This window comes from Vulpes vulpes, chromosome 12, assembly GCF_048418805.1.
Source record: "Vulpes vulpes isolate BD-2025 chromosome 12, VulVul3, whole genome shotgun sequence".
NCBI classification, from domain to species: Eukaryota; Metazoa; Chordata; class Mammalia; order Carnivora; family Canidae; genus Vulpes; species Vulpes vulpes.
Genome location: NC_132791.1, coordinates 82,154,856 through 82,181,336, shown reverse-complemented (window position 1 = coordinate 82,181,336; position 26,481 = coordinate 82,154,856). Strand labels below are relative to the sequence as shown.

The following is a 26,481-nucleotide window of genomic DNA, read 5'->3' as shown; positions in this document are numbered from 1 at the left end:
TTTGAGATTTTTTTCTCTTCATCACTGATTATGAGCAATTTGACTGTGATGTGCCTTGTTACAGTTTTTTATGTTTTCTTGTGTTTGAGATTCATTGAGCTCATTGAATCTGTAGGTTTAAATCATTGATAATGCCTCTTAACTTTTTGAACATGTGGAATACAGTCACATTAACTTTTAACTTTTTTCTATGTCTTTGTCAACTAATTCTAATTGTTCATAGAATTAGGTTCGTAGAATTAGTATGTAGTATGTACAGTATTACATAATACTAATGTTATTAGTATTATGTCAGTTTTGATTGATTTTTCTCCTGAGTCTGGGTCATATTTTCATGCTTCCTTCGAAGCCAGGTAATCTTTGGTTGAATGATAGTCATTATTGGATGCTGGACATTTTTGTATTTCTGTAAATATTCTTCAGTTTTGCTCTGAGATGTCATTAGATTTCTTAGAAACAATTTGATCTTTCAGTTTTTGCTTTGTAGGATGGGACCAGAGCAGTATTATTCTAGGGCTAATTTTGCCTTGCCAATGTACCAACATCATTCTGAGTACTCTACCCATGCCTCTGAGTTATGAGGCTGCTTTTTTATTTGGTTTGGTTTTTTGGTGCTTTTTTCCCCCAGTCTTGTCTGCTAGGAACAATTACAGGAACAGTGTGCCTACAATTTTGTAATTCTGAGTCCTATGGGAACTCTAGGCACTCTCTTTGTTATCAGGTGGCCTACGGTAGTTTCCTCATACATATACACTGAATTCTGCTGGATTCTCAAGAAGGACCTTCTGCAGATTTCAAAGACTCTCTCTGACCAGTGCTCTCCTTTTAGGGCTCCATCCAAATTCAAGCTACTTTGACCTCCCTCGACTTTCCATTCCATCTTTTCAACTCAGGGAGAGATAGAACCCAGAAACTCCCCAACTCTCAGAAATAGGAATCAAGTTTGCCACTAAATGAAAAATTGAGTGAGTGGGAAAGTAGTACTCTTTGGTCTTCAAGTCAGTTGTACAAGTATTAGATATTCCTGACGTGATGCGAGACTACCAAGTGTCTGCTTTCTGTTCTTTGTATTTCTTAAAGCAGCACTTTACTACTTTAAAGAAAAAGTTCTTCAATTAGTTCTTAGGTTCATAAATCTTCCAAAAGTGTTCTTACTTCTTGGAGTCCATTTATCATTCTTCTGTGTCAGGGGACAGTTTGTGAAACTGTCCACCAGGACCAAGTGCCTAGTAATCATTAAACACATGCTCTTTTTCTGAGACTTAAGGTGCTCACACTGTGCTGCAAGCCATTTTAGCAACTATATTCTGAAGTCATTGAAATTCAAAACAGCTACTCTTATGTTTCTGTAATAACTCAATAGGAGAAAGTTTGCTGAGAGAAGATTTTTTTTATACAAGTCATGAAGCAGTTAAATTAATATTCTCTAAAAATTGATCTGTCAAACCCATAGTTTGAATTTGTTTATGGCTCTTCGTTGCATCTATATTATCTCTTTAAATATAGAGATTGAGGACATAGAAAAAGAGTATCTTCATGTGTTTAATTGTTATTTTCTATGGATGGGATGAGGTTCAGCTATTCAAAAGGATCACTTAAATTTGCTTGTATTTTTAGTACTTCTTTGTAGTCCTCACATATAATACAAAGCATGACAGAGACAAAATTCCATTACCCCAAAGGATGATTGGCTTTCTTCATAAAATTTCAGTATATGGTGTGAATAACATAAATATCCTTTAATAAAAACATAAATCAGATTGTAGGGGGATAATGCTTTATCTCATGAGTCCACAGACTGTTGCCCATGGGCCAAATCTGGCCCCCGGCTTATTTTGTAAATAAGTTTTATTGGAATACAGCGAAGTCCATTTATTTATGTAATATGTCTACTTTTCCACTGCAGTAGAACAGTGAAGGGAACTCCAACAGGGCTCGGTACCACAAGGTCTGAAATACTTACCAGCTGGCCTTCTACAAAAAACATCAACTCCTGATTTATTCTGTTGGTGTTGAAGGGAGGTAAAATCCTAAGACCAAAAACTAGGCAATGGAAAGGAACATTGAGATACACTAAATAGTATTCCAGTGGGAGATTCAAGCATGCCGTTGCAGGGAGACATCTGAGTGGCAGAGCCTATGCTTTGTAACTGCCCATCGCTAAATCTAGTTTAAGTCCTTTTTGTCAACCTCCAAGCTGGAAATTGAGCTGTCAGAAGAGAGGAGTTCTTAAATTCTCTTTTATGGGTGGTAACTACATATTTAAGGTTAGCAGTAACTTACAGGAAAACACATTAGGAATTTGGTAATATGACTAAATTTAACACTTTCTTTTCAGTTAGTTTTTTTTTTTTTTGGTTTTGGGTGTTTTTTTAAGATTTTATTTATTTATTTATGAGAGACACAGAGAGAGAGGCAGAGACTCAGAGGAGAAGCAGGCTCCCTACAGGGAGCCCGATGGGGGAGCTCGATCCCAGGACCCCAGGATCATGACCTGAGCCTTTGGTCAAACCATTCAGCCACCCAGGTGCCCCATGCTTTTCCTGGAAAAGCATGTAAAATATAGACTTCAAAGGGAATAATAAAACTTGAGCATTGTGTTGGTGGGGGTGACGGTTAAAAACCTTTTTGCCCCCTCTGTTTGAGAGACCACAAAGGTTATGATTAAAAAGTCATCACGATATTTCTCGTTATTAAAAATATTACTTATTTTCCCTTGCACAGCATTAAGTCTATTTAATTTATTAACTAGGCCCTTCTCATAATCTTCTTATTATTCATTTACTCTTAATTTGGCATAGATAAGAGACGCCTGGGTGGCTCAGTGGTTGAGCGACTGCCTTCGGCTTGGGGCGTGATCCCAGAGTCCCAGGATCAAGTCCCACATCGGGTTCCCTGCATGGAGCCTGCTTCTCCTATCTCTGCCTCTCTCTCTCTCTGACTCTCTGTGTCTCTCATGAATAAATAAAGAAAATCTTTAAAAATAAATAAATATTTTTTTAAAAATCTAGCATAGATACAGAATTAATCTGTAGAAGGTTTTCAGAAGTTTTTTGCTTTTTTATAATCAATAGTCAATTATTGGGGTAGAAACTGAGATAGAAAGGAGCCTTTGCCTTTATCATGGAGGTGCCTAGCATGGTGCCTTACATATGGTGAGTAGCTGGTATCACCTGCTGATAAGTGAGAATTAAATATGTAGACACTTCTGGTTCAGAAAGGCGCACTGTCAAACAGGTATCTCCTTTGCCTTGAAACCCTATGAAAATAATAGTAAACATTTTATTTGTTTGTTTGTTTTTAAAAGATATCATCTATTTATTTAAGAGAATGAGAGAGAGCACAAGGAAGGGGAGGGACAGAGGGAGAAGGGGAAGCCGACTCCCCACTGAGCAGGGAGCCCAATGTAAAAGTCATTGAAAATGAGAGTTGCGTATTTAGTGGACAAGATAATACAGCAGATTTCTGGAACACCGAGAAAGGATGGAGGAGTGGCAGTCAGTAAAGCAGAACACAGGAAGCAGTGGCCAGAAAGGGCGTCAGTCTGCTTTGGAGAAGCTCAGAGGTGACAAAACCAAAGGTAAAAGGGGAATTCCCATGAAGGACTTTGTGTAGAATCTGGGAATCTTTTCCCCAGACGAATGGGTTTTGAGAAATCTTCTCAAAATAAATAGATTAGCTCTGCTCTTGCACAGAAGGCAAGTGTGAGTCCTACAGTTGTCACTGTATCACTTCATTCTTCGGATGTGTTCCAGGAAGTGGGCTCAGGAAACTGACTCTCACAGGCAACAGAAACCAACCCTGGTTGACTTAAGCCAAAAAGGAATTTATCGGAGGATATTGAAGATTAGAGAACCAGGCTCAGAGAAGAGGCAAGAGTGAGGAAGGATCAGTGGCCAGAACCACAGCCAAAATGTCAAACCACCCTAGTGATTTCTCCTGGGCTCCAGCATCCATCACCAACTGGCCTGCTGGCTTTGCCAGAGCAACTCCCAGATTCCAGGTTCCAGGGCGGGTGTGTCTGCCTATCCCGTGTAGGTAACGGGCCTGGCCCTGGTTCTGGGGCAGCTGGGAAAGAGCGCACAGAGTCTTCAGCCTCTATGGTAGAAATGCAGCTCTTCCTCCCACCACAACTGATAAAGTGGGGAGTTTCCTAACCAGAAGAGGGAAGGTTCAAGGCTGGGCAGTCAAATAGAGTGACAGATGTCCCACTCAGTCTTCAACACTGTACAGTGAGTGGAAAATCACAGGACAGCTTTGCAACAGGCTTGCAGAACAATCAGTCGTCTAGCCAGCAAGAGGTCCAAGAGTTTTAGGTAGGAGAAAAAGTAGGGACATATATAGATATGTATCTATAGAATACCTCATATGATGGAGGAAAAGATATGATGGATGTAAACAAGGCGAGGTAATTTTTGGTTGGCTGATAGTCATCATTGGGGGCTGGACAGTTGTGTCCAGAAATAGCTACACAAGCTTATTCCTTAGAGATGCAGAGGTGACCACCAGGAGAAAGAGTAAAATTGATTCCCCTAGGGCAGTAGCCATTCTAAGCTGCCTGAACTAGTGGATTTTAAAAATCATATACATTGATTTCCTTCTAAATTGTCTTAAATTGTTCTTATTCCTTTTTTGTAGGCTCCATGCCCCAGCATGGGGCTTGAACTCAGGACGCTGAGTTCAAAAGCCATATGCTCTACCAACTGAGCCAGCAGGCACCCCATCTCAAATTATTCTTAAAAACAAAACAAATGAAAAAACAAAACAAAACAAATGCGGGACACCTGCGTAGCCCGGTGGTTGAGCCCCTCCCTGCCTTTGGCCCAGGGAGTGATCCTGGAGACCCTGGATCAAGTCCCATGTCGGGCTCCCTGCATGGAGCCTACTTCTCCTTCTGCCTGTGTCTCTGCCTCTGTGTGTCTCATGAGTGAATAAATAAAATCTTTAAAAAAAAAAAAAACAACTTTATAAAAATAAACAAAGAAACAAACAAAAAAAATGCCAATAGAAAGGGATGCAGTCGCCAGCTTATAAGTAAATGGCTTCCATTCCAGAAGTTACGCTTTCTTTTCCTTTAGAAACATTTGTATGTATGTGGTTAGACTCCCAAACCGCCCACAAACATAAGTTATGTGAAGTGAAGATACCCTGAGATCTGTAGTTTAAAAGTCAAAAGAAGAAAAGTGGCCAAGCGTGGGGACCATTCAAGTTGCCCGACAGTGGGGAGATTTAGCTGGGGCAAGGAGGTGTGGGGAAGAGCGCATCTGAGGGAAGAGAGAGACTTCTACTCTCCCATGGGTGGCAGTTGGGATGCAGGATTTAAGGGGAAATCTTCACCAAGATAAAATGCACACTCACTACTTCTGTTTCCACAGGCCTCTGTGGGGGCTTTTTGTGTGCCTGTTCAGTTTACCAGTTTTCTTGGAGATAATTCAGTTTCCAATTAGGCTTCTCCCCTAATAGCTCATAGAGACATTGCTCTTGTTGGGTTTTGAACATGCTCCTGGCTGAGGAAAACTGGGGAGGACCTTTGAACTCTTCATCCTAGGTAACCTCATGTCAAGGAAAATGAGACACAGTGTGCCTCAGTAATCAAATGGTACAGAAGGGACCAAGGGTGTGGTCTGCACCCAGGGCACTACCCACCAGCACCTCTCAACCATGGCCCTTCCAAGTCTCTCTGCTTCTGCTCATGCTTAGACAGCCATCTCAAGACCCCCACTCCCTTCTCTGCAGGACAGAACCCATTGCCTTCCAGGACGTGGTTCAAGCACCACGACCTCTCGCCACCCCCTCCAGACCTCCACCATCTTCTCCATCCTGCCCCCTCGTCCTGCCTTCCTGCCCCCAGCCATGGGCTCATTGCTGTATTCATCATGCATTTCCCATTATTTGTTTGCCTGTAGCCTCTTTTATAGCAGGGACCACCATGTTGCCTTTATAATCAGTGAACTATCCGTGTAGGGCTTGGTATACAGCAAGCACTCAAATATTTGAATGGATTTAAAAATGGTTAGCCAGAGTGAATTACAACTGGAAACTAGGTGTTGCTTTCTTAAAATCCTGCCCTAACCTACAGACCTAATGGCCAGGATCCAAGTGAGCTTCAGCTGTGGTCTGGTCTCAAGCTGGAGATTCTCGCCTTCCGGTTATTTCACTTATGAACCTAAACTGGCCCTCATTTTTTTTTTTTAATTTAATTTCCATCTTCTATTTCTCTTCTTCCTCTGTTCAAAAGCCCTGTCTGATCTTTGGCCATGAAACAAAACATCATAGACCCAGTTTTTTCCCTTGCCCAGATCTTTTATTAACTGAGGTAAAGGGAGTTTGTGGTAGGGTCCAGTGTGTGAACTATAGCAGGCTATGCCTTTTTCTTGATTTAATTTTTTCCTGTGATTCAGTGGAATGGTAGATAAGAACACCACTTCCCTCCCCATCATGAGCCTGGGATGCCTTTCTGGTAGCATATCCCATTTCTGCTTTGAACTCCTGCCCACACCTGAACAGTACGAAAGATTTTCAACAGTCTAAAAAACAAGCCAGCAGCTTTCTTTTGTCAAATCTCAAATGGCCAATGGAAGTGATTTTTGTCTTGTTATGCAAGTAACATGCGCTCACTCTTAAGCGATTTAGAAAGAAGAAAATAGGGCAGCTCGGGTGGCTCAGTGGTTTAGCGCCGCCTTCAGCCCAGGGTGTGATCCTGGAGACCCCGGGTCGAGTCCCACGTCGGGCTCCCTGCATGGAGCCTGCTTCTCCTTCTGCCTGTGTCTCTGCCTCTCTCTCTCTCTCTCTCTCTCTCTCTCTCTGCCTCTCATGAATGAATAAATAAAATATTAAAAAAAAAAAAAAAGAAAGAAGAAAATAAAATCACTGTAATCCTACCCCCCAAAGATTAATACTCTTAAACTATTTGGTACATATCCTTAGATTTCCTTCCTTTCTATGCATATAATTTCCCCACAAAAATGAAATTTTACTATTCAAACCTACTTTTCTCTTAAACGTACATATATAGATGTACATCATTATTAATTGCATAATATTCCATTATATAAATGTACAATAACTTACTGAATTTTTCTCCTGAAATTGGACATTTATGTTGGACATATATGGAAAAAATACAAAAATATTCAAGAAACTAGCTGTGCTGTTTCTAATAGAAAACCCTAGAAACACATGAGTGTTCTCCAAATATACTCCAAAGAGTGCAATTGCTAGTTTAGAAGGTATAACTTTAATATGACACATTGCTTTGTAAAATACCATCAAATATTATAGAACTATAAACATGAAATCATTACCCTGTATTTAATTTTACTTCTCAGAGATTAACATTTGATGTGGATCTTTCTAGATGTTTTTCCTCTATGGATACTTGGAAATCTTTATAGTAAAGTATATATTTTAAAGTTTTTCTTACCCCTGTAAAATCTCATTATACATATCCTTCTACAACTTTAATTTTTCCCTTTTGTATTTCTTTTTTTTTTAAGATTTTATTTTTTATTCATGAGAGACACAGAGAGAGGCAGATACATAAGCAGAGGGAGAAGCAGGCTCCTCAAGGGGAGCCCAGTGCGGGACTTAGTCCCGGGACCCGAGATCGCACCCTGAGCCAGAGGCAGACACTCAACCGAGCCACCCAGGCATCCCCCCTTTGTAATTCTTGAAAACCTTTCCAAACATGTGGAGAGTAATCTCCAGCATATGTATATATATGCACACGCATGTATGTATGTATATATACACATACATTACAACATACATGCCAGCCTTACAGGTGGGTAATGTCAGAGCTTTGTGATTTACCTACCAAGAGACTTTGGGATTTATTCCTTAGTTCATTCAAAATAAATAAGTAAATTGCATGCCATGTGCAAGGCTGCTTAAGACCTGAGTTCATGGTCCAGTGAGGAAACCCAGAGCATATACGTAAATTCTGTTGGCAAAATGATGCCATGGCGCCCTGGAAGATGCTATGGCAACATAGGAGGGACATTTCCAGCAGTCCAGGGAAGTCATGGTCTCAGATCCTCATGTCTACAACTTATTAACAGACTTTAGGTAAATCCTTACCTTGTCTGCCTCAGTGCAATGTGGGTATAGTTATACCTACCCCAAAATGCCATCATGAATGCTTAATTGGGAAAATGATTATAGTTTCTAGAAGAGTGTTGACTGTCCACCAGGAGGTGTTTGGTTAAGTAAACAAATCATGGGGGCACCTGGGTGGCTCAGTTGGATAAGCACCTTCCTTCAGCTCAGTCATGATCCCAGGGTCCTAGGATCAAGCTCCACTTTGGGCTCCCTGCTCAATGGGAAGTCTGCTTCTTTCTCTCCTCCTCCCCTGCTTCTCCCCACTGCTTGTGCTCTGTCTCACTCTCTCAAATAAATAAATAAATAAATAAATAAAATCTTTTAAAAAGTAAACAAATCATAGTGTTTTTTTTTAAAGATTTTCTTTATTTATTCATGAGAGAGACAGAGAGAGAGACAGAGAGAGAGAGAGAGGCACAGAAACAGGTAGAGGGAGAAGCAGGTTCCATGCAGGGAGCCTGACATGGGACTCGATCCCGGGTCTCCAGAATCACACCCTGGGCCAAAGGCGGCCCTAAACCGCTGAGCCACCCGGGCTGCCCAAATCATAGTGTTTTAATTAATCCACTCTTCTGTAGCTATGAAAAATAAGGCCATTCTGTGTACTGATAGGTCAAACTTGAAGATGTGTTACTAGAGTAATGTGGGGTTTGCTATCATTTGTGTACAATTTTTTATAGGGTTCAGTGGTATGTATAGCTATATACATACTTATATTTCCATAGACTGTCTAAAAGGAATGATATCACGGGCTGGGGGGGAGGGGGGGGCGCCTGGGTAGCTCAGTTGGTTGAGCATCTGACTCTATGTCAGTTCAGGTCATGATATCAAGGTCCTGAAAGAGTCTGCTCCTCTCCTCTGTCCCTCCCCCACACTCATGCATGTGCACGTGCACATTCACGCTCTTTCAAATAAATAAATTAAATAAATAAATAAATAAATAAATGGATAGCAAAAGAACTTAACAGTTTTGCCTTTGAGGAAGGGAACGGGATCAGGAGTAGGAGAAAGATATGCTTTCCTCAAATGCACATTGTGTGTGGTTTGAATTCCCATGCTCCTTTATTGTATAAAGGAAAATCCCTAAGAATGATGAATGAAATCAAACTCTTAAGTTTATCATAGAGTAAGATGGCATCAGTTTCATGAAACTCTTCAAATATTTTTCCATGACAGTTTTTCACAATCATTTTGTAAGGCAGTTGTAGGCATGGACTTCGGAATAGGCATATTTACTGACTGGGCTCTTGGGAAGGTTACTTAAGTGCTCTAAACCTCCATCTTTTCCTGTAGAATAGGAAGTAATAATAACTACCTTCTGGGGATGTCATGGAAATGAGATAACGTAATGAAACGGAAAGCGATTGACATGATGCATGACATATTGTACGTACGTACTCAGATGTTCCTTGTGTTCTAGCTGCTGCTAGCAGATCTGTCCGGACTCTGGGTTGCAAATGGTGGTGATCTAACTCCATTTTCTTTTACCAAGAAAGGGAATTTGTTGGTTCACACAAATGGAAGTCCTGCCTCTGGGCATGGCTCTATCTAGCACCTCTCTTAAAGGCTCTGGGACTCAGTTTCTCTCTGTCTCTTTCCTTCCAAGTTGATTGACTTTCCAGTTAGCTCCAGGCTTATGTCTTACCAATAACTCCCAGTGTACAGCCCAGTACTTTCCCACAGTCTCTAACAGAAGTCCCAGCATTGACTGATGCTCCTGCTCTGGCCATTAGCCACGGGACTGGAATACACTGATTGGTTGACCCAGATTACAGTCCTCTCCTTTGAACCCTTGATGGGAAGGGCCAGCCTAAGATGTTGAGCAATATCAGCCTTTTTGCTCATCAGGCTTAGTGACCAAGACACCACCTGACCTGAGAACTATGGAGAAGTTTCTTCCCCAAAGAAAGAGAAAAATAGGGGCCAGACAGGCAGAAACTATAGATGCTGCCCCCACAGCCCACTGCTTGGCTTCCTGACAGTTACTATTATTTTTATATATACGTTTTCAGAAATTTAACAGTACAACTGTTTCGTTACAGAGGCACGACGTCTTTGTTTGGGCTGAGGCTCTAAAATTAGCACATACTTGCTTTATAATAAAAGCTACCCTTGGTAATGCCTCAGGAAGACGGCAGTGTGCATAATCTACGGAGCATCTCTCCTGTCCAGCCTTTACTCTTACCTAGACCAAATGGCTGGCCCTTCGACTGAGCACTAACTAGAAGAGTTGCTTTACCAACAGGGGCCATGTAATATTGAAGGTCTGTTTATAAACAGAATAATTCACAGTTCAGGGAGATGGTTACACTAAGAGCAAACCAAAACTGAACTGACTGAGAGGGATCTCTCTCTGCTCTGGTGTAAGCAGAGACCACCTGTACTGTTTAAAACCTCACATCTAGTTTTTTTGGGTTTTTTTTACCAAGCATTTGTGAGTAAGTATGGAAGTAGGGCTGTTAAGGTAAGTATGGAAGTAGGGCTGCTCCATCAGAGATTGAAACATTTGGCCATTTCCCAAAAGAAAGTCCAGTTAGTATGCCCGTCCTCAGGTCTGGGACCTACAAGTACTAAGTGCTGTGTGTTCCTCTCAAATCCAGTTCAGCACCTGCCCACAACACAACGGAGGAACGGTCACTCACAGGATAGCCTACCAGAAACGTCTGTTCAGGAAAGGGAAATGACACAGTGATCACCTCCCAAAGCATGTCATGTCTCCTGCAGAAGAATTCCAGGCACTTGGAGACTTGGTAGGGATGTGACTGCTTCAGTTTCTACCCTTCAGGAGGATTTGCTGGGGCTGACCTTCCTCCACAGCTCATTTCTCCTTTGGTGTAGACGTACTGGCTTGATGATTGATTTCCTTAGAGGCCAAGCTATCACAGACCTTTGCTTTCTGGACTTCAGGATTCTCTGGCAGTAGAATTGACTTCAGGATCCAGTAGATTTTCTTTCTAGTATTAGGTTGGATCAACTATCCAAAGTCACACAACCTGCCTAGTCGTGGTCCTTGGAGTTAGATCTCTGTTTCTTAGCAGCAGATCTCTGGGAATTTCCCTAGCCTACACCTTACTGCTTCCATAGGTCTTTCTTTGCCTCAGAGCAATTTGGAACACTAGCCTGGATGGGCAGATGAAAGTAATATGCGCCCACCCCACCCCGGCTGCTGGCCAGTGGGTGGTTCTTCATTGTGAGCATTCAGAGCGAGTATACAGACTTCCCGATTCAGGGGCCCAAGAGTTCTAAGTCCCAAGCTCTTTTTCCATGTGACTTCCTTCTGGGGACCTTCACATGGAGACAGTACAGCTCTGTATCCCTTGGATTGCTTTCTGTGGAGACAAAAGGCCTCCACGGCAAAGCTCTTGCCCGCTCTACGTTTAGGCAAGCCTCAAATGAAGCCTATCAGCAGTAACTTCCTGAAGGCCGCAAGAAGTGACCCAACCCCTCTGCCACTCTTGAATGAGGCTTGCCAGCTCCCCATGGCAGCGAGGCTCATCTCTTGACTCAGCCAGTTTCACAGCCTGTCACTTGCAACACCACACTTCCATTTCCCCAGCTCAGAGAGCTTTAAGTAAAAAACAGATGTTATGGCCTAATGCAACTGAGAAGTCTGGGGGAAGACCAACCGTTGCCCCCAGCGTATGACCTGATTCAGAGTTTTGAATGTGAGCGTCAGACCCTCTCTCTCCACTTGGCCCTATCGAGCCTCCATTCTCAGGTGGCTTCTAGCTAAAGTCACCCTTACTGGGAAGGTACAACCCTTTCTTGCCAATAATTCCAGAAGAATTCTCCGGTTGGCCTTTGTTCACTCAACTTTGGTTGAAGTTAAGAAATTTGCTAAATGTCATTCCTAGGCCTTTAGAGTGAACTTCAGCTCGGCATTACCCAACAGAAAGATCACGTATGCCACAAATGCAAGCCACATAGTAAAAAATATATATATAAGAGGAAACAGGTAAAGTTTCTATGTCATGAGGGATTACTTTGAAATTGTGCATCTCTTCATTAGAAGAATGTGCCCTAAGATAACCAAAAGACACATTGCCACATGGAGTGTCTAGTTGGTGCCACTCCTGTCTGAACACCCATCACACTGTACAGGTAGTATGCAACATTCACTTACCTGTCACTCTTAGACTGTACACACTAGGGAGACAGACATTCTCACCTGTCTTGCCTTACCTCTGTTCTCTAAGCCCAGTCACCAGGCCGTAGACACTAAGTGGATATTTTTTAAGTGAAGTTAAATTAAAAGCTTCGATGAAGGGGTGCCTAGGTGTCTCAGTTGGTTAAACGTCTGACTCTTGATTTTGCCTCAGGTCATGATTTCAGGATTGCAAGGTTTAGCCCCCTGTCAGGCTCTGTGCTGGGCATGGAGCCTGCTTATGACTCTCTCCCTTTGCCCTTCCTTACCTCTAAACACACACACACATAGCAACTTGGGTGAAGACTTCTCACTTGCCGGGCTTGATGACAAAAATGGAGACAGTAACACTAGTTGAAGCCCAAGATTGAGCATTTGCAATATTTGTTATTCTGATGAATGACCATTTGTAGTCTATGACTAGCTGTGTTACTGTTTAATCACTCTTCCATTCAATATGAATATATATATATATATATATATATATATATATATATAGAGAGAGAGAGAGAGAGAGAGAGAGAGAGAGTGATTGAATACCTGCAAAAACCCAGGCTCCATGCCAAGCCCTAGGTATACAGAGATAAATGGGAACCAGTCCCCGCCGTAAAGGAAATGAGAAACAGAGAAGTAAAATAACTTCTATGCAGTAAGTGTTATAATACAAATAAACAGGGTTTTGGGGAGCACAAGGAAAGAGGTCTAACCCAGATCAGAGATGAAGGTAGGCCGCAAAGTTTTGCAGGGGAAAAGCGAATTTAGGTTCCATGGTGCCTGCTGTCATCTGTGTGTCCCGCCTCATGCTGGCACATGTGTCAAGTCAATGAATGAGTGAACGACGTGGCTCCTGAACCTCGTCCTAACGGACCTTGGTTGTGACCATCTGAGCCCAGACAGGGAGTCGGTGGCAGGGCGCGACGGGGTCCCGAGGGACGCAGAGCGGAGGCCGGGGAGCTGTCCCCAGCCCACAGCCCTTGGCAGGGCCGCTCGCGAACAGCCCCACGTCTTGTGATCGCCCACGTGACTGGTGACGAGTGCTTGTGCTTTCACGTTGCAGGCAAAGCGAAGGCTGGAGCTGGGAGAAAGCGGTCATCAGTACCTCTCAGATGGCTTAAAAACCCCCAAGGGCAAAGGAAGAGCCACACTGCGAAGTCCAGATAGTCCAAAAAGTAAGGATCCTTTCATCTCGTACTCTCCTCGGTGTGGGCTTCCCACCTTTCAAAGCTTGTGGCTGAGGGGATACCAAGGCGTGAATAATTTTGGCATGTTGTGTCCTTTTTCATTTCTTTCTGTGCCTGTCCAGAAAATAAATACGGTGTCCGTGCAGACACCCCACACACAAAACGTTAAGAGCCCCTCCGGTACCTGAATACTGACTCCGGGGGAGGCCCGTGTAACTGTGCATGGTGTCATTTTTCAACTCAGAATACAAGCTCGCTGGCACCATCCTATAATCAAGTTTATTGACTTTAACTTCCCTTAATGGACAGGACTTTTGAGGCCAGGCTAACCGGGAGTCGGTGATGTCTGGGCCAGCCTCGATCTTGGGCTCAGCAGAAGGCGGTGTAAGAATTGACCAAAACCCATACACTGCAGCTAGTCTTTCTTTCCATCAATTATTTCTCTTGGGGGAGAGAGAGGACGAGAAGTAGATTGGAAACAGCCAAATAGTCCTTCACGTGTCTGTCATTTAATGTAGACGCTAAATTAGACTTAGTTGCCCCCCCTTTCATGGAGTTTGTGGGTTAGGCCAGCCACAAACCCTGTGTGATGCTCAGTGAAAGCCGAGACCGGCATATCCTTGAGACAGAATAAATGCAATATTGCACGAGGACATAACATTCAGGAGGGATGGGGCAATTTGAAAGAAAGACTGCTTCGGTATTCTTCAGCCCCACGAAGCAGTACTTGGGAAAACGGGTGAATAGGCCATAGACACACACACACACAGACCATAGAGCCTGCAAAGCCAGTTGGGGTGTGTCTGAGTCTCCATCATGAAACACAGGAGAGATTCGCAGCCTGGCCCCACCCGGTTAGGCTCCCCGCGTGCGGGTCCTTGGAGGATGTAGCACGTTCTCATGCACTCAACAAATAATGTTGAGCACCTACTATGTGCAGAGATGGTTCGCTAGACCAAGGGAGTAAGGGAAGCCAAAGTAGAAGCCACTGAGAAACTCACAGCAAAACGCTTTAATCGAATAAGAATTTGTGCTGTCCCTTCCTTTTCTAATAGAGCCATTTCAGAGCTTTCTGTAACTTACCCAGACAACAGCAGCGGCTTTGCTTGGACACTAATACCTGGGCTGCAGTGGGAAAGACGGCTTGCCTACCTGCAAAGAAACCCTTCATTTCTTTACCTTTCCCCCTATCCCTCCCCTCCCCACCCGCTCGGCTTTTGTTTTTCTTTAAGCTCCAAAATCTCCCTCAGAAAAAACACGGTATGACACATCACTTGGTCTGCTCACCAAGAAGTTCATTCAGCTGCTGAGCCAGTCCCCTGATGGGGTCTTGGATTTGAACAAGGCAGCGGAGGTGCTGAAAGTGCAAAAGAGAAGAATCTACGACATCACCAACGTGCTGGAAGGCATCCACCTCATTAAGAAGAAGTCGAAAAACAACGTGCAGTGGATGTAAGTACAGGCCATGACTCCCGGTCCCAGATTTCATGCTCCCACCTGTGCTCCATCTCCAAGGCTTCCTCCTCTCTGCCCTCAGCTCCTTAGCCAGACGTTCAGAGTCTCCTTACACACAGGCCTTCTATTTAGACACTGTCGGAGACCAAAAGGTCATTACATTTGATTAGCCTCAAGCAAGGGGATCGCTTGGGGATCCAGGGAGATTCAGTAGGGGGCCCTGCAGATATAAAGTAGGGTGCCGTGCCATTCGTCTGCTGCTGTGGTGCCCAGGTGCATGTCTGTGGCTTGTCTCTAACAAGGGTTTGGAAAGGAACTATAGCTGTGCATTAACACCTCCGTGTATGTGCCCCGTTGCCGCGTATCTTTATCCGTGGCTCTAATAGCAGGTCAGCTCACTTTCTGGGTAAACTGAGGCAAGGCTTAGCTGCCTCGGTTCCTCCTGGAAGCAGGGGTGATAACACCTGTCACCCGTACACCCACACATGCAGTTTGGTGTATGGTTAATTTAGTTTGTTATGGAGAGTTATGGATGGAGCACCAGAACAGCCAGTATTAGAAGGAACTCTGAAAGCATAGTGAGAAGGAACAGATCTGTTATAGGGTAGCTTTGGGCGGGTGGGGGGAAATACTACCTCAAACATAAGATGAGCAGGTAACTTTTTGTACTCTTGGAATTTTGTGACGATTCAGTGACCCATTTGGCCTGTGGTTTGGAGAAACCTGTTAGATATTTGCCTTTGTTCTTGCGTACAGCACACAAATCTCTTCCCTTAACCTCCTTTTCCTTTTTGGTGGTTGGCGTAAGACCCTCAGAAACTACGTAGGTCTTTTTGTGCTTCCCGGATGATATTTTGCTGAATTTTGAACCATTCTTCATCTTTTCTCTTTTCTTTCAGATTTTTCTATCTTTCTGTGTCTCTCTATCCTTTCTTCCCCTTGGTTTTTCTTTTTTTCCCTGAGAGGCATGTGGCAGGGAGTAGCGCTTCCGTGTGCTCTTTGAATTTGAGCCTTCTGAAGAAAGGGGCCTTCTCTAGAGGGGGAAACCTGAAAACTTAACAGCGTTGGAGTTTTTTTGTGTCCCTTCTGCCCCCACTTAATTTCTCTGGTGTGAAAGGTGAAGGAGTGTTGGACAAAAATATGTACATATAAATGTTCTGATGTTAACACTTGGCTAACAGGCAGTGTGACTTCCTATGTCAAGAGGGGACACTTTACTCATGCCTCCCCTTCCACCCTCTCCCCGTTGTCGTGTCCCCCCTCCGCCCCGCCGAGTATCCACGAAGAGTCTGTGTTTGGGTTTCCAGGGGCTGCAGTCTGTCTGAGGATGGGGGCATGCTGGCCCAGTGTCAAGGCCTCTCAAAGGAAGTGACCGAGCTCAGCCAGGAAGAGAAGAAATTAGATGAACTGATCCAAAGCTGCACCCTGGACCTCAAGCTGCTAACCGAGGATTCAGAGAATCAAAGATATCCTTTGTGCCACCTGTTCCTTGGGGGGTTAGTGCCTTTTAGAATAGATCCAGAGTTGACTGGTTGACTCTTACTCACAGGTAGACTTCTGCTCTGGTTTCACACAAGTACATATGTACATGTGCACGTGCATGTGTGTATGTGTGTGTAAATCCACCTATCTGTCTTAGAACTCAGTATTTATGGAAAAATAGTCACTGGACTGTATCCTCTCATGCCTGTTTTGATAGCCAGGTGGGAACTGTTTTTGTTGTTGTTTGAAGCATGTTATTCATGTGTGGTTGGGACATACGGATACACTCATAGTGTAAGGCGGCACTATTCTAAGATATGTAAGGTGTCAGTGTTAATATTAATGACAACATTTAGCAGATTCCTCTTTGTCTCCCCAGATTTTTGGTGGGTGTTAGCTGTCAGTGTTGGGGTTCTCACATTCTATTTTCTTTTCATCAGATATTGGAGCAATTGGAATTTGTTGCATCTGTCTGAGCTATAGCTGAAAGAATGAAGAGTATAGGAAAATCATTCTGTAACTCCTTAATGCTGATTCACGACTTAATGACGTGAATGACTTCATGACTTAATGACTTAATCAACTTAATGACGATTCAAAAACTGATTTCAGAAGTAAACCCCCTCCACCCCCCACCCCCCGCCAAAGCCTGAGACAGACATCTCAGTTTATCCACAGACATTGGTCCCTGGAAATACAAATTTCAAAAGCCAGTTCTTGTCAACTGGCTGACAATATGTTGGCCATCACAGGAAAACTCACTGTTCATCATCCCACTTCCGAACAAAAAGGGAGGAGGATTACTTCATTATGTTGACAAGAAGATTTTGCAATATTCCCAGTTCCAAGTAGAAGACAAAGCCCATATTTAATTTGTGTCACCCACTTCTGATTATTCCACATTATCTTTTATGTCTTCTAGGCTTTCCCTTGGAGGATATGGGGACATTTATTTTCCAATTCAGGCAATTTTTTGAAATTACGACTTCATTTTCTGTTGACCACAGGATTGATCTTGTTCCGCTGATGATTAGTGAGGTGGAGAAGAGGTGTGGTGATTTGAACCCCCAGTGGCAGATAGAGTGGGTTTACAGGGGAAGAAACAAAAATAGCTCTAGTGGGGCTATTTCATTCACTGTTTAGCTGGGGCCCCCCCGTGGAGGACGAGACGGGGTGGTTATACATGATCGGCAGCTCTCTGGAACGTGTAGCTCATAGCATAGTCACCGACATTAGCTTTCTCTGGGGCCTTTGTTGCAGAAACTGAAAGCTTCCTTGCAGGGAGCTGCTAACCCAAAAAGCAAATTCAAGAGGGAGCCACAGTGGAAGTACTTTTAAGTTTGTAAGATTAGAAAATATGTTTGCACAAATTATTTCAATTCACCATTCAGTTCTGAATATGGTTCAGCTTGTTCACAAATGTGTTGAAATTTTCCTTCCTACAGCATGTTGAGTAATCATAGATGAGTTTTTATTTTAGTAAGTTCTTGTCACGTCGGTTTTTTACAGTGGGTTATGGGGTAAGTACCTGGTTATCAGCTTCCCCAGTGTTCTCAGTAAAAACTCAGAACTGTCAAGTCTCATATGAAGGCAACAGTTGGCTTCCTTGATGAGATAAATGGTGACCTAAGACCCAGACTCCTGCATGAGCTATCCTACCAAGCTCAGCACCGAATTAACTATCATCTCAACCATTAAGACTTAAAGAAGATAGTCTGTGATAGATGTACCTAAAGTATATACAGATTTAGGATGAATATGCTTGTTTTTCTTCCCAGTAGGTTCATAGCTTTCTTCAGTTTCTAATTAAAAGCCACTATTCTAAGGGACGTCATTTCCTCCTAACTCTCTAAACCCTATTTCTCTATTAAACGTGTTAGATCACAAACTTTATTTGCTATATTATATTACCTGCAGAAATGCCTTCATTGAGTGGCAATTTGCTGTTTTATCTGAGGCATTTTTTGTGGGTTAACATAAAATATGCAACAGGCTGAAGACATTGTACTTTAATTATGTTACTCCATGTCCCTTAGAGAAGAGAGGTACGTGACTCTTATAAGAGAGCTATCTAAGCTCTTTTAGTGCCAAGTAAAAACTTGTCTCTCCAGGCAAGCTTGCATGAATACTTTTCATCATATAACAAGTACCATATTCTTTTATGATACCCTCTTAGCTTCGGCTGCCAGGACACTTAAAAGAATTACTCAGTGCTCAGAAGTCATGACCAAGGTTACTGAATACTGTTTCACTCTCTTTTCCTGTGATGATGTTTCTCAAATTGATTCAGGTTGCAAAGCACTTGGAAGTTGCTTTCCCTCCCTATGAACAGTGAAATATTGATAGTAATATCATACAAGGGATAATTTTTCTAACAGAGAAATCGGTAGGCAGTATAAAATCACAACCAGCTGGGGTGCCCTTAAGAAAACAAGCTGTCTGTCCGACCAGTCTTCTGAGTTCCTTCACCAATATATCTGTTTGCTACTCACAAATATTCACTTCGTAATGGTCAAGTAGGAGATAGAAGTTATTGTAGTCCCAAAAAATATATGGGCAATCGAGCTTACTTTTTTTTATTTTCCTGTAAATTGGGATCTGCCGTCATTCAATTTGAGTGACAAAGCACTTCACCAGAGTTCACATAATGTCCATGTGAAAATCCCTGACCAAACTGGGTTTTGGTGTTCTTTTGATAGTTCAACTATCTGTTTCCGTGTTTAACATTTTAAATCGCCACGGACTTTTTAGAAATTGGTAGGAGAAAGCTATGCATTTGTCCTGTTGTTTAGAATATCAGCCCCAGGAAAGAAGATTTGCAAGAGGTCTCATATACCTAAAGATCAAGACAAAGAGATGGATATATTCCTAGAAGTCATAAAATACTTGAAAATTTTTCCATGCATCTTCTAAATGGTTATATGTGAGGTAATTCATTGGAATATTTCCTTAACACTCACTACGTTAGCTTATGTTACATATCAAGATATTCGAAAAATTAGTGGCCTTAAAGACCAAACTGTTATAGTTGTCAAAGCCCCTCCAGAAACAAGACTTGAAGTGCCTGACCCAATAGAGGTAAGGAGATAATGTCTTTGTTCATTTTGAGATCTTTTCGGAATGCCTGGAGTTAAAGAATCATTGATGCGTGGTCAAAGTGTGTATCCTCCTAAACACTTGATTGTTCTTTCCCATCCATTTTACTTAATCCAAATTTCAAAAGCATCTCAACAGTTCAGTATGTATTGAGTGTCCCAAAAATCTAATTTTAACATAGCGGAGCATTGAGCTCAGAGTAGGGTGCCCTGTCCCTCTGGTAATTTTCTTTCTCATAATTTGGTGTCTGGCAGTTCTGATTGATTTGAACTGTTGGGGAATTTTATGTTGATTGTCCTGGATATGATCCCCACCGGGAACAGAGACGTAAATGTTTTAAAGCATCTCCCGAACTTAAAAAAAAAAAAAAAAAAAAAAAAGAGTATCTCCCTAACTTATCTTAGCACATTTTAAGAATTTATCTTTTAGAACGTATTTACTTCTATTTACTTCTAAGAAATCACATACAACTTTGGCTGAATTGATAGGCTCAAATATTATGAGAAAGTAGGGAGCATATTTTTGTGATTGGTTGCAGATAATCTTTGCTAACATAAGGCCTGGGCTGTAACTGTAAGATAAAGAAATGTAGCAAAAAAGAAAAAAAGAAATACATAGAAAATAAAAAGAGAATGAGATTCACAAGCTCGCATCTAGGGTAGAGTTCTCACCTTAAATGATAATAATAGCTCTATGACCCAGATGAAGGATTTTAAATGTTAGTGTGCTGCATTCTCTTATTAAACTCTGCTTATAACACTTAAGAATACTGTTCATCCAGTGGTTATTAAAGTTCAGATAAAAAAAGCCCCACCATAAAGGAATAGCAGCTTGGAAATACTGTATTTGGAACACTTAAAGGACCTTTTAATAGTTTACATAGAAGGAATATATTTAAAGAACACAATTCACCTCCTCTAGGGCCAGGGTCAGCAAACTTTTTCTGTAAAGGACCAGATAGTAAATCTTTTTGGTTTTGTGAACTGTAAATCTCTGTTGGGACTACTCAACCACACAACTCTGCCATTTGAGCGTGAGAAAAAAAAAAAAAATCAGAGGCAATCCATAAACAGTGGGAATGTGCATGATTCTATGCCAATAAACTTTATTTACAAAGCCAGTTGATGGACCGGATGTGGCCCTCTGCCTGCAGTTTGTTGGCCCCTGCTCTAGAGGATGCCAGTCATCAATTGATGGAGGGGTAGAGAGGCTACCAATGAAGAAACAAAATGAACAATGAAAATTACCTTCCATTTTTAGATGAAAATGACTATAGCTTTCATTTCTCAGTTTGAACTTGTCTCACTTCTTCTGTCGATAGAGCCTACAAATACATTTGGCAAGTACCCAAGGGCCCATTGAGGTTTATTTGTGTCCAGAAGAGACAGAAACACACAGTCCAATGAAAACAACCAACCAAGACCACAATGGGAATATCCCGAAACCCCCTTCCAAAGGTAAAAATTCCACTTTTGTCATTTGGAAACTGTATTAAAAATGAAGGTGACCACAAGGACCTGGTGTCAGAACCACATGCGTCAGCAAGAAACAAAAACTTCTGTTTTTGAACGTTATGAAGGTAGCTTGCTTATTTATTTATTTATTTGTTTGTTTGTTTATTTATTTATTATAGGCATTCTGACTAGTTACCGAATCAGATAATGAACTTGAGCCAATGACTCCTCCACCCACAGATGGCGTCCCTTGGGTTTTGGCTACGGGCAGACAGTGTTTTCAAAAACCAGCTCCAATGTGGGGTGAAGCGGTGGGCTGTTTGGGTGAAACCTCAGCTACACTGGGCCACTCACCTCCACATTATGCTGCACAGATCATGTTAGAGAGGGAAAGGGCAGGGTTTGGAGAGAAGAGCCTTTTGTCAAAGAAGTTGTGACTTAACTCCTACTCCTCTCGCCGCCCCGCAGTGTCATGGGGGACAAGATGTGGGAGGAAACCCCAGGAGTATCTGAGTTCTCCCCCTTTTTGCAAGGTTCAGACTGGGGCTCTGTATTTAATTCCCCTACCTCTCCCCCCTGCCCCCCCAGGTCTCCCAGTACAGCAGCAAGAATCAACAATTTAAGTGACTCGGGACTGTTCTAGAGTAGTAAAAATGTATAATGAGCACAGCCCCTGAGATGGTCGAACTTTTTTGCACTGTAGAAATTCAAAGCAGATAGGGTTTATTATTCATTTTTTAGAAGGATCTTGTTCAAAAAAGGCTGAATTAAAAATAAGTGAGTCCCTACTAGGAAACCAGCTTTTCAGTATGTATGTTTTGTTTTGTTTTGTTTTGTTTTGTTTTGTTTTGTTTTGTTTTGTTTTGTTTTGTTTTAAATAGTGGCTGGCTGATAGCAGAGACAAGTGTTTGAACTTGCTAGTCTCTAATCTTTTTTTTTTTTTTTTAAGATTTTTTATTTACTTATTTGACAGACAGAGAGGGAGAGAGAGAGCGCAGGCAGGTAGAGGGAAAAGGAGAAGCAGGATCCCTACTGAGCAGAGAGCCTGACAGGGGCCAGGATCCCAGGACCCCGGGATCACCATCTGAGCCGAAGGCAGACACTTAATGTACTGAGTCACCCAGGCACACCTAGTCTCTAATCTTTGAAGCAATTTGTATTCTTGTTTGTGAACAGTAAGCGTTTCAAAGTTGAGTGAGTTAGAAAGGCTGCCAGTCACTGTGAACAGTTAGCCCGAGACGGTCTGGATCGTAGTGCCGTCTGATGGTCCTTAGCAGAGGGTGCATGCTTTTATAGCAGCAGCTTGCAGATTCTTCCAAAAGATTGATTTTGATTTTCCCCTAACTTATTTTTTGGTTTCCTCCAATTTTTATTCTTTCCCTTCCAGACTTGGCTTCAACCAACTCAGGACATAGCGATTGTTCAATTTCTATGGCAAACCTTTCTCCTTTGGCCTCCCCAGCCAACCTCTTACAGCAGACTGAGGACCAAATTCCTTCCAACTTAGAAGGACCATTTGTGAACTTACTGCCTCCCCTGCTCCAAGAAGACTATCTCCTAAGCCTTGGGGAGGAAGAAGGCATCAGTGATCTCTTTGATGCTTATGATTTGGAAAAGCTCCCACTGGTGGAAGACTTTATGTGTAGTTGATTCTGCTTTGTGTGAACTCCCCTTATAAACCAATATTTTTTTATTATGGAACCAGAACATCTGTCATGCAGTGTTGTCCCTTCCTACCTTCTTCCTCCGAGATAGTATCATGAAGTAAACTACAAACTTCAGAACAAAGCTGACATTTTAATGAATTTAAAAAAAAAAAATTTTTTTTTTTTTTTTTTTTTGTCTACACGCACAGTCGCAGGCTCCCTTGGGAAAGCCCTGCTTTGCCCCAGGCTCCAAAAATCTCCTGGATGAGTCAGCAAGTGAGAAAATGTGCAATCAGGTGTCTCTCGCCCGTATTTTTCTTCCCTCCCTCCCGGATTGGCTTGCTGTGCCTGACGGATGGGCTGTAGAATGGGGTCTGGCCACCTGGCCCACTCAAAAAACAGCAATCTTCCTTAATAGCATTTCAAGCCGTGCCTTCTCCGCGGAATGCATGTCTTTGGGGTCTGCTAATATGGAATGGAACGGCAGGAACTGTAAACTTGACGTCATGCAAAAGAATGAAATGGATTTCTTCAGCTCTTCTTAGGAATATTTAAATTACTGTCATAATTCAGTGTAAGCTATGGACCTCGTGTCCCGCCAGGAGGTCAAGAGAACCTGCACAGCCTTTCGGATGAAGAACCTGTTTGCCGATATTTGTTGCAGGTGCAGAAGAACCGGTAGAGTTCTGCTACTCGAAGCTGTTGTGGATTTTCCTGTCTCCATTAACCACTCCCAATCCCCTGCCCCCAACGTATTTGTAAGTTTAAAGTTGATTTGTAGCAAATGCTTACTTAGGAGTTTTCTGTGGATTGTTTTAGCCTTTTTTTTTTTTTTTTTTTTTAGCTGCCATTTAAGCATTCCTGTGGCACCCAGCACCATTTCAATTTAATTGTTTACTTTGAAACGGTTTTTGCTAATTCAAATTATTTAAGCAGAGGTAGAGGACCTCTACTGATCAGAGCATCTAAACGTGTGTGATCCAAGGTTTAACAGCCTCTGCAAGAACCATTGCCCCGTCTCGCTTCCTTTCCCAGGATGGGGAGCTTGGAGCCAGTCGGTCCTGGGGCTCGCGGACATGGGTGGCCCATCTGAGAGGAGAACCAGGTCAGATGATATAGCAGTCCCAAGGAGCAGCAGGTGTGGATCCCTCCGTCCTTGGGCTTCCTGGCCCCGTGACCGGGGCAAGGGCTCTCTTACACTGCACTCAGGGAGACCACTTCTCAGGATGGGGTCAGATAGAGAGGCCTCGGGGGACAAAGACATCCCCACCGTGTGAGTGGCATTCTGTCAGTGGCATTTACTCAAAAGCTGGTGAGAACAGGGCACTCCCACTGCGTCAGGGGCTACAATCGTCCTGGCCCAGAACCCCCATTCCCCTTCCTCTGTGAAGGAGTAAGCTGGACCAAGGGAAGTCTGGACATGGAAAAAGAAGTGATAGAATGCCAGGGCATCTCCCTCGTTGCTCTTCAGGAATGGTGTCCCCCAGTTGGAGGCTTCATGTCAGCTGCACATCCTATCAGTCGTGTCCAGGAATGGCTTGCCCACTGGCCCTGGGGAAAGCCCCTTCTCTTGCTGGGCACATGGCATGGTACCTCAGATCCATTCCTTGGATCCTGAAGACTGCAGGAATGAGGGAGTCATGTTAAAGAAAAAACAAACAAACAAACAAAAAAACCACAAACCTCAAAATGAAACAGTTAAATTGAAATGCTATGTGCCTGACACAGTAGCACTCGATTCTCGATTCGTGTGTTTAATTGAATCGAAAATATCCCTTAGGAAAAACACAAAACAAAACCACGAAAGCCCCAGCCAGTTTACTCTAGGTAGATTTCCACAATATGCAAAGTGGTGGTGGGGTCAAAACAAATGACACCAGCACTTTAAACTATTTGTGTGGGTATGCGTGGGTGTATGTTTGGGAAGAAAAACAAAGGTGCAGATTATCCTCCTTTTTCTTCTTTGGCCTCCTCCGTCCCAGCCTCCTCCCTCACACACACTGGATTTGGTACAAATAGCAGTGTGGTCTGTGATGAAGCATTGGGGTGGGGGAGGGAGGGGGAGCTTTGTGTCAAGTGCCTACTGGAAATGCACTGTGGGGTTTTTTCCTGTACGGGAAACCGTTTATGCCAAGCTTTTCCCCATTTCCCATATTTATCTCATCTGGTTAGCTGCCTCTGCTTCCAGCTTTGTATGATTCTCTTTGCCAGCTTGCACAAAGCTGATTTTTTTCCAAAGTCTAAAGACTGAGCTCACCTGGCTAGGTTGTTGTGTGTGCTGTTGGCTTTCTTGTTAAGCCTTTTCGTCCTGTAATGATGCCGTATTTATTGTTTGAAAAATGAAAGGAATACTAATACTAATAAGTTTTAAAAGTTCCTTCATGCATAAGATTTTTCCAGTTAGTGGGCTGAACTGGTGTACATCAATGAGATGTCCATGCTGTATTCTGTTTGCATTTACCCATTTTTCTTTCTGACATAGTATCTGGCACACAAAGTGGGTTAGTACTACAGTATTTGTGTTACTTTAAGTACGAAGTATGCAGGTTTTCTGGTACCACTGAGTTGCTGCTATTAATGCTCACACATGAAATGGCTAAAAGTTACAAGTGTGCGAATTATGACTGCGTGAGCCTTACAAAATTAAGTGTATAAAGGGCAACACATGAGCTGTCAAACAGTGTTAGGTGTGTGTTCATATGTACAGATCTGTGCATAGCGATTGTTTTATTTAAGTTGATATGTAGTCTACTCACACTTTCATTATCTAGCAATTTTGTACAAAAAAAAATAGCAATTAATTTGTAAACACTGCCAGAATATTTTCTAGCTGGTTTGTAATTTTTTAAGAGTGTTCTATTTTGTTTCTGTTTTGTTGTTGTTGTTGTTGTGGTTCTTGTTTCCGTTTTTTGTTGTTTAAGTGTAGATCTGTAAATAAAACTGCAGTATTTAAAGCTTTAGCTTTCAGGAAAAAGAAAGAACTCGATGTGTGCATGACAGCCTGTGTGTGAGAGGAGGGATTTGAAGAACACGGATTGCAAGAGTGAGTCGGGTGGCAATAGTCAGATTGTGGGAATTTCTTTTCCTATGGGGTACGTGATTTTGTCAAAAGGAAGTATTTCTCCCAAAATTGGGAGTAGGCAAACTACTAATCGGTTTAGCTTTGTGTTGTATGCTAGTTTAAAAAAGAAAATATGTAATATAATGTAAAAAAAAAAAGCTTTTATGATGGATTTTGTAAATAGATTTGTTACAGGGTAACCTGTTCTCTAGCTGTGATCTTACCACTTAAAATGGGTGTAATTTGAATAAATTTTGTATGGTAAAGGATCAATAAAATGATTTTTTTTAAGAGTTCAGACTTGTAAATGGCTTTTCTTAAAAGAATATCTTCCATTCCTATATTAACGTCATTCTTAAAGACCTGCTTTACCATGGGCAAGGGTTGCCCCAAAGCTTAAGAACATCACCTCCCTTGCCCTTTACATGGGGCTTCAGCAACACTGGACAGATATCAGATGATCACCTGTGGGGTACTTGGCACTTTGAGAAACAGAACTTGCCATATCTCTGACCGCCTGCAAAATCCACTTTCAGATATTGAAGGATTTTTATGCCACGTGGCAAGTCAAATTGTAGTTTTCATAACGAATTACGAAAGCCAAAAAATTTTAATTCTCAAGATGGGTAATTACCTCCCTTGTCCTAGATTCTGTGTTTCTTGTAATGCCACGTATGAGCAGGTTAGGATTTTTGGATGGCCATCTCATACTCTTAACTCTGAGCTCATCATCTAAAATTCCAACATATTATGTATTGTACATACACACACTTCACAATCAAATGATCAATACCAGGGTATAGAGTGCAAAAACAAAACCAGCCCTGACATCCCCCTAACCTATTCACCCCAAAGGAAACCA

The 26,481-nt window shown here is 42.4% G+C and overlaps 1 protein-coding gene across 2 annotated transcripts in view; it reads left to right on the top strand.

The window, feature by feature from the left end:
- E2F3 (E2F transcription factor 3) overlaps positions 1-25,912 on the top strand; it is a 75,573-nt gene extending 49,661 nt beyond the window's left edge. For both annotated transcript variants that reach the window (XM_072729044.1, XM_072729045.1), the window contains exons 2-7: positions 13,302-13,413; positions 14,658-14,877; positions 16,188-16,346; positions 19,326-19,440; positions 20,780-20,915; positions 22,300-25,912. In XM_072729044.1, coding sequence (XP_072585145.1) covers positions 13,302-13,413; positions 14,658-14,877; positions 16,188-16,346; positions 19,326-19,440; positions 20,780-20,915; positions 22,300-22,562 — 1,005 coding nt within the window. In that variant the 3' untranslated portion in view covers positions 22,563-25,912. The remainder of the gene's footprint in view (positions 1-13,301; positions 13,414-14,657; positions 14,878-16,187; positions 16,347-19,325; positions 19,441-20,779; positions 20,916-22,299) is intronic.
- The last annotated feature ends 569 nt before the right edge of the window (positions 25,913-26,481 follow it).